Source organism: Varroa jacobsoni, unplaced genomic scaffold (assembly GCF_002532875.2).
Source record: "Varroa jacobsoni isolate VJ856 unplaced genomic scaffold, vjacob_1.0 scaffold_655, whole genome shotgun sequence".
NCBI classification, from domain to species: domain Eukaryota; kingdom Metazoa; phylum Arthropoda; class Arachnida; order Mesostigmata; family Varroidae; genus Varroa; species Varroa jacobsoni.
Genome location: NW_019213557.1, coordinates 198,475 through 206,143, shown reverse-complemented (window position 1 = coordinate 206,143; position 7,669 = coordinate 198,475). Strand labels below are relative to the sequence as shown.

Genomic DNA, 7,669 nt, shown 5'->3' with positions numbered 1-7,669 from the left:
TATCTACTACTACAGGTGTGCATTCCTTTTCTTCTATGCTTAGCGTTATCTCCTGCTGTCACGCTAAACGGTATCGTCTGAACATCCGCTACATCACAAAGCGCCTCTGCGATCGCTCATTGAATAGGAGTCTTCTCTACGTTGGAATTATACGAGACCATGAAATAGATGCAAAGTTAAATACGGCAATATGTGATGTACTGTCAAAACTAAAGTTAATTAACTAGTAACGTATTTTGGAAATTCCGGAAGTGATTTCATTAACCAACCTTACATATGCACCTAGCCATTATATATATATATGTGATAGGTTCCACCTATTATAAGGCATCTATATATGTGAAAGCTTTATGCGAAAATATCTAGGTATGTAAACATAATTAGGCTTGATATTAAAATCTGTTATCCTTTGGTAACAGAATATGGCTCTTACTAGAAAAGTTCCAGAAGTTCTTGCATGCCATGCACTGTCAACAACAGACGTAGCGGTGAACTTCAATCACACTATAAATTTGAAGGACTAAGTTCCCAGTTAAACAGAACGTCGATCAAGGTACTATAAGTATAAGCCTATGTTTGCTATAAGTAAAAGTGGCTGTTGACTTAAATTTTACTGGGTCTTTTTACCCCCTTGTCCAAATATTTTTTGGATTTATTAATTCCGTAATCTATGGTGTAATATCTACCGCAATACCGAAGTATCTAACGAGTCAGTCACACATAAATTTGTGGAGCTTTCGGTTTTACCCCTGACAGTGCATGAAAATGTTGCCTTGTTGGCTGTCACCGAGCATAAAACGAAGTGTGTCTACCCCCTGGTCTCAAGCCTACGCCACTTCACAAGATGGTGAGTATATTAAGCAAACATGTTACACAGTTGATTTAAGTTCAGAGTTCTGAGCTCGTGCGTTGGACGGCCCAAGGCGTAACATGTTAGGACAGACCCGTCAAATTTAAGTTTTTCTCCCAGCATAAAAAACTTCGTCTGCTTCTTGTCGGGATACGACGAGAAAAAACCTACTTCCAACCTTGTAGCGAGGGTGAGGGTAGATACCCCCGGCTCAGAGGAGAAAACGCATGGATGTATATATGTACTGCTTTGCCTGTCAAATGGAAGCTTCGCTTTCTCTGGGTAACACACACAGCTGTTCTCCAAGTACAAGCAAAGCCGACAACATGTGTCTCCAACATAATTAGTAGTCAAGTTCTCTCTTTTTGATGATATGAACCTAATAGAGGTGCATGTTTGCCTAGAATATCTAAAAATTCTGACACAACTTACGAGCTAGGTATGATTTAGTGGCTCATAGTGGTCATTTCTCTCCATCGACTTCGCGATCAGCCAACACAGTGTCCAGCAAATCTACTGCGAACGCCTGTATTCTTTAGCTACGAACTTCCGTAATGTCGGCGAAACTTCTGGTGATACAACTTGTTCTGTAGTGGATCAACAGGTAAGTACCCTGTTGTGCAAGTGTGGACGGAATGTCGAAAACGTAATTTTACCAACTGCTTTATGCATCGTTAGCAGTGTCTAGGTGCTATAGACGAATCAATCCCCAGAGTGAAAATATAGAAACCGATTAGGTAGTTAGTGATAAGCTTCCATATGTAGATAAAACACCGGCCATAGTGCAATAGCCGCTTTTATTTTATTATGCGAGGACATCAGGTTAAGCCAATGATTAGTATATTCCGTACAGTCGAAGCTTCGGTTTGACAATGCGGGACGCGGTTATTACCTTGGTTGTTGCATATCTTGCAAGTTTTATTATATTGACTAAAAACAATGATAAGACCTGATCTGGACGTTTGGATGGAGACGTGCTCGCCCTCGATTTAGAGATAGCCCTAATCTAACTTTACCTGACTTGTGCCGATTGATTGTCTTCTTCGTAGCTCAGTTACTCAAAATTGTCTTCATTTTGTCTCCACTTCTATTCCAGCTAAAGCATGTAAAGCTCACCCGTATTGCGTTGAGAAAGGCTCACTATGGACACTGCTGTAATTGAAGAGGGCGTTTTTGCGGTTGGTAGAATAGTCTCTGCCAACTCAGGCGCATCTGTGGCCTCTCAATCGAACGCGCATGTGGTCGCTTCGTCGTCTACTGGGGTCGCATGCTATGAAGAATCTCGATCAGTAAATTTCGATAAGCGCTGTCCTGGCCATCGACTTCCTGAAAGCCATCACGACGTGTCAAAACCGTGTAGTTCAAAGTACAAGGAGGCTACGTGCCACATCTGTAGCTTTGAGTCTGCCTCGAGTCAAGCAGCTACCAACCACATTCGAACCCACGATAAGAGGCTCGATCTTTGTCGTATTTGTGAATTGCCACAAATCTCCGAAGGTACACTACAGCTACATCTTTACAAGCACATTGGTGTACGGCCATTTCTTTGCAAGTTATGCGGCCGTAGGCTTCGCACGAAATACAGCTTCGAAAAACACCACGAGCTGCATAATCGCAGCACTAGATATTTTGCCTGCAATGCCTGTGGTGACTGGTTTTCATCGAAGACGAAATTAACGCTCCACGAACGAAGGACTCATGCGGTGCGGGAATGGAAGTGTCGATTCTGCGAAAAAATGTTCTTCAAGCAAACCGCTTTAGAACAACATGAAAATCTACACACACTGAGCAACCTGCTTAGATGTCCACATTGTCCGAAGCGATTTTCGGCCTCACAAAGCTTAAAGAATCACATCAAAGGTAGACATGGACTTATCTCAGGCGACACCGGCTGAGGTCAATGAGGAACAGTTTACTATTGTAGTGTAGTTATGCAAAAAAAAAAAGTAATTCAACAATAACGTGGCCAATCTCTCAGTGAGTTCGTGATTTGCTGCTGTTTCTGCCTGAACAAAATGTTTCACAGCATAAACATTTCATGATGTGTTTGATGACGTGCATAAAAGAATTATTTTGCTACAGAAAGACAAAATTGCGACTGGGCAGTAATTATAATTATAAAAATAAAAAAGGTATAACTAACATAATAATAATTCAACCTAATCTTATTTTATTAAACTTTTCATTAAATAAGTATAATTTCTTATTACTGGACTAATAGTCCCATCGGCTTGAACGTAACGTGTTTATTTACGGTGGTCACTTGAAGGCTGGTGACTGAATCTAAACTACTGCATTGACCATGCAACACTTCAAGGTCCACATGAACACTCAATTGCGGTCGTATATATGTTCCCACACATTAACTTCAAGTAGCTATATCTTATACTTAAACCGTTTATACTACATGCATTGTCATTTGCGATGCGGACACAACTTGTTAACAACTTAATGAAAGTGAAATCTTAATTCGATAATGGCACTACGTGCAAATTTTACGTCTAGTTAGCTTCACCGCCACAGCGGTGAAGGTAACTAGACGTAAATGAGCCTATATATAAACTGAACAAAGCAAATCCGTTCAACAGTTGTCCAACGATATGGCCAAATAAAATTAAAAAGGCACTGCTGTGTTTTGTGAAGTATGACTGTATTCTCTTCTGAGGAAGAGTTGATAAATACGTTACTCGTTTACCCAGCAAGCAATAGATGCAATCCATGAATTGAACACACAAGGTGTATTTCTTCTCGGATTTCGACTGTATCGTGTAAAACAATCGTATCTCTCTCTGAGAGATCTCCTCGAACGATCATCTTTATACTGTAGCCCGGTCCGTCTTCAACACGCTTCAAAGACCTCCTAAGACCACTCCTCACGTTCGAGTGAATAATTTACCCCACTCGCCGATTCGTTGATTCTATTAAATTCGTCCGGGAAAACGATTTTCAGCAATCTAAACATGAAACGCAACTTATGGGTCATTTTGTTTATCTGGTTCAAAAATACATCCACGTCTGACACTCGATCCATAATAGCGATTATTCTTAGTGATCCTTAAGGGTTATAGCGTTTGACACTGAATATGGCTTACTGCTTCGAAATAAAAGAGTGATTATCCTCACTTTTGATAAAGCAGAACTTTACTTCGACTTACCTGCGTATCCCACGTTTGAAACCACATTTTTGGGCAAAGACTTTTATATGCTTTTTTAAAGTACTCACAGGACTGTACTGGTTCGCCGCGTAGGTTCTTAGCCTGCAATAACACGCGACGCTATGACTGTGTAAGGTCCGAATGCAATATTTTTAATTGTTGAAAGAGGACGTAAGGCTTTATAGAAATGATTCCTATTGGCATCGAGTATGCCTTTTTTTTGTCCCATTTGTCGGGAGCATTTGAACCATCATCTAATTATAGATATTTTAAGTGTCAAGTTGCGAACCTTAACGCAGCGATGATAGTCGACATAGTTCTGGTAACAGTTTCTTGTTTGGTTTGTGTGCGGAAATCGCGGATCGAACGGCACCACCCATGGGAGCTGGGCTTTAAGCTCTAACAAACAGATGATATTTTAGATTTTAAACCAAAGTACTGCCTGTATCCTCCTACTTGGTCAATATCTGTGTCAGCTGAATAGTAGCAAAGCTAGATTCGTCAAACGTCCTCAGCACACATCCACAAAATCCAGCTATAAAACTGATTCAAAAAAACAAAGAATATCACTGCTTTGTTGGGTAATGGTTTTGAGTTAAACGCAACAAGGCCTCAGCTTCGGAAAGGTGCTACACACGAAAGCGGTAATGGGCATCGCTCTGTTTGGACAGGGAAGATTATAAGCAAACTTTGTGCCCGCTGATTTCATGTTTATGCAGATCACTTCATACCTAAGTATAGCGTACAATATATTCTTGAAATCAGATTTTATTATCTGTAGCGCTGTAGAAGACAGTACTCTCTGAAAAATTGAGGTTAGCCTTTTTTTTCGTTTCATGTTTTATGCCCGGTATTGCCATTAGCTATTCCATCAGACTGCTGGCTCCCAGCACGAACTGAAGTTTGTCTACACCCGGGTTCAAATCCAGATCACAAAGAGTCCATAAGATTGGCAGACATATGTTAGCCACTAAGCTATCAAGGTACCTTAGTTATGCCTAACTAAGGACCGAATAATTTCAAAAACGGAACGCCTGTTGACAGATGGCGCATACTTTCATGAGGCCGCTGAGTACAGGTGTGAATCATAGGAAACTGGTCGTGGACCATTAAAACAATGACTACGGTTTTGAGATGGGTGGTCCCGTAAACAACCCGACAAGAGGCCAGGTCAATAACGAAGGAATTGAGTGATGGCAAAGATGTCAGCGATAATGCCCCGATAATAATATCCGTCAGGCCGACTTCGCAGAAGGAAGAACTTATGCGGCGTTCCATGAAGCCAATATGAACAATCGAGCCCCATTAGATAATGCCAGTGAAAAAAGAGCTCAACGTGGCCATGTGACATCATTCCACAAATCTTGAAAAAAATATACAATTCATAAATGCCACCGAAGTAGGCAATTACATAGTGTATTCAATATCGCGAGAAAACGGGATCTAGCAGGGGTGTAAGAGCTCCAAAACTGATGTAAAGATAACGTTTGAAATCACCGAAAATCGCTAGGCTACGATCAGTTACCAGTAATATATTATTGTATGTCTAACAGATTGTTATCTGTTAGACATAATAAATATATAGATATAATGTAAAGTGTTTAATACGCAAGCAGCCTTGGCAAATTAGGCTTTTTAGCCTGAACAGAAAAGCCAATTTCGACTTTATCGTATCCCATATATATAAAAAGCTTTGTTGCCACGATACTTGCTGAGAACATAGTTTTCACTACGATCCAAGTAAGGATTCTTAAGAATAACGATCTTACTAATTAAAGATTTGAAACTGCAGTTGATTCTGAAGTGAGCTCTATGGCACTACACACAGGCACTACTCAAAGACAAACACTAAAAATAAATAAAGAAAAAGCAACAAACGTGCTTTCATTACGTGATCATTCACGTCTGTAGGCGCGATGCGTGGTTTCAGCAATTAAAAGAAATTATTACCTAAACTAGCCCTTGACGTAGACGGGTCATCTTCGCCGGCAGGTTTCTTGAAGCCATTTTGTGTTTTTTGCTTTTCTGACTTGTTCTGAGAATTTATGGTCTCCACGGTTACCATATTTATGCTTCGTTTTTTTGGAAGAAAAATGTTTTATGATCACGAACCTGCCCAGTTTCCTTAAAGCGCTTCCAAAATTTGCAGTAGTTGAAAAAACTGTCCTTTATATTTAGAGTAATTACTTTAAACACCAATATGAGGAGCGCATCGATGGAGAAATGAATCTTACACCTAATAGTTACTTATGCAACGATGTAGAACAAAGAGCCTAATGAATCAACTGTGCGCTAGACGTTTCCGGCTATGATATCGATATCTTATTTAAATAGTAACAAAGTGTGCTGTGTCTCCTTTGTTTTGTATATACGATTTTTTGGTTAATAAATACGATTAGCAAGTATCTCAGTTGTGAATCGCAATGTATCTTCATACGGTGTAAGATGTGCTTAAGTTTTGCGGATCATTCACCTGGTCATTCTTGTAGCATGCCCTTTTTAAGGCTCCCTTGCCGCAAACCGGGAGCTAGTAAGTGTCAATCGAAGAACTTCTGTGCTCTTCGATTCAATCAGCTGCTCGATGTTACCTCTCGCAGTGCTTCGGCTACGCGTTGCTTTCTGACTATAGAATAAGTCGGATTTTATAATGCGATGGATATTTTAGCCGAGCACTGCTTGTTCACTGCGCATCTAGAACATGCGTCTCAAGTAATGCAAGTTTGACTTATTCGATCGCCACCAGCAGTTCTTTGTGAACGCCATAGCGACTGAAGCGCGATCTCCTTGGAGACTCTTGAAGGTGATTTTAAACACGCACGCATCAACTAAATATTTACCCTTATGAGGAAAGTCTAGTGGAAAAAAGTCTAAGAAGGTTCATATATTGTTTGGAAATGTTGTAGATTCGGTGCGCTTATGCCGTCAACAGGTGTCTACAAGATATCTGTTATAATTCGATATAAACCAGATGCTTCGGTACAATTGATTACTCACCTTTATTTCTTTTAAAATTCGTGTAGATCAGATAGAAATTGATGGAACCTTTGGTAAAGCTAACCTTCCTTCTCTAAATTAGCTTATGGCGTATTTCTAGACATCTTCCACGGAAGAAATTGATTTTTCAAGGCGTTTTCGCAGTTCAGGTATGGATGACTCAAAAAAGTAGATTCTTAAAGGATCTCTCTATTAAATACTTGTGATAATTTATATTAAAACCTTTAATTTTTTTATTTATAAACAATTAATGCTGTGAAAAGCTAAACCTGACTCTTTCAACGAAAAAGTAGTTAAAATACGTAACGTAGCCTATTACTGAAACACTAACGTAGATGAAAAAAAGAAGAATCAATTTATCATACCTAATGCAGAAGGTAGAGAGTGTCGCTTAATCAACAGCCAGAATAAAACTGCAAGCATAAGTAGGCACACGCCATCTATAAGAGTCATAAAAGGAAAATGGCATACTAGGAGAAGAGTGAAAAGTAAATGGAAATACCTTGTTCATTCGGCTATTGTAGAGACAACTTCGTGGCGTTAATTTACTCCTGAATTTGCTCGAATGACTAGCGCATAATATGAGATGAAAACGAGGGATTAATGTCAGTATTTTAACTTACTACATGAACGTGAGTAACATTTAAATTTCGATACCTATAGATACAAT

General features: G+C 39.6%; 2 protein-coding genes across 3 annotated transcripts; one reads left to right on the top strand and one right to left on the bottom strand.

Moving 5' to 3' along the window:
- The first annotated feature begins 1,114 nt into the window (after positions 1-1,114).
- On the top strand, positions 1,115-3,492 carry LOC111262355 (uncharacterized). Its single transcript, XM_022836557.2, has 2 exons — positions 1,115-1,454; positions 1,947-3,492. The coding sequence occupies exon 2, from the start codon at positions 1,993-1,995 to the stop codon at positions 2,743-2,745; it is 753 nt and encodes a 250-aa protein (XP_022692292.1). The 5' UTR covers positions 1,115-1,454; positions 1,947-1,992; the 3' UTR covers positions 2,746-3,492.
- On the bottom strand, positions 3,482-6,573 carry LOC111262357 (Cytochrome c oxidase subunit 6B). Of its 2 annotated transcripts, none has more exons than XM_022836558.2 (4): positions 5,956-6,573; positions 4,295-4,404; positions 4,006-4,107; positions 3,482-3,768 (listed from the first exon to the last, which is right to left on the bottom strand). In XM_022836558.2, the coding sequence occupies exons 1-4, from the start codon at positions 6,068-6,070 to the stop codon at positions 3,724-3,726; spliced, it is 372 nt and encodes a 123-aa protein (XP_022692293.1). In that variant the 5' UTR covers positions 6,071-6,573; the 3' UTR covers positions 3,482-3,723. The 2 variants fall into 2 exon arrangements, with proteins under 2 accessions (XP_022692293.1, XP_022692294.1); XM_022836559.2 differs by having other exon boundaries at positions 3,482-3,804; positions 5,956-6,557.
- Between the last annotated feature and the right edge of the window lie 1,096 nt (positions 6,574-7,669).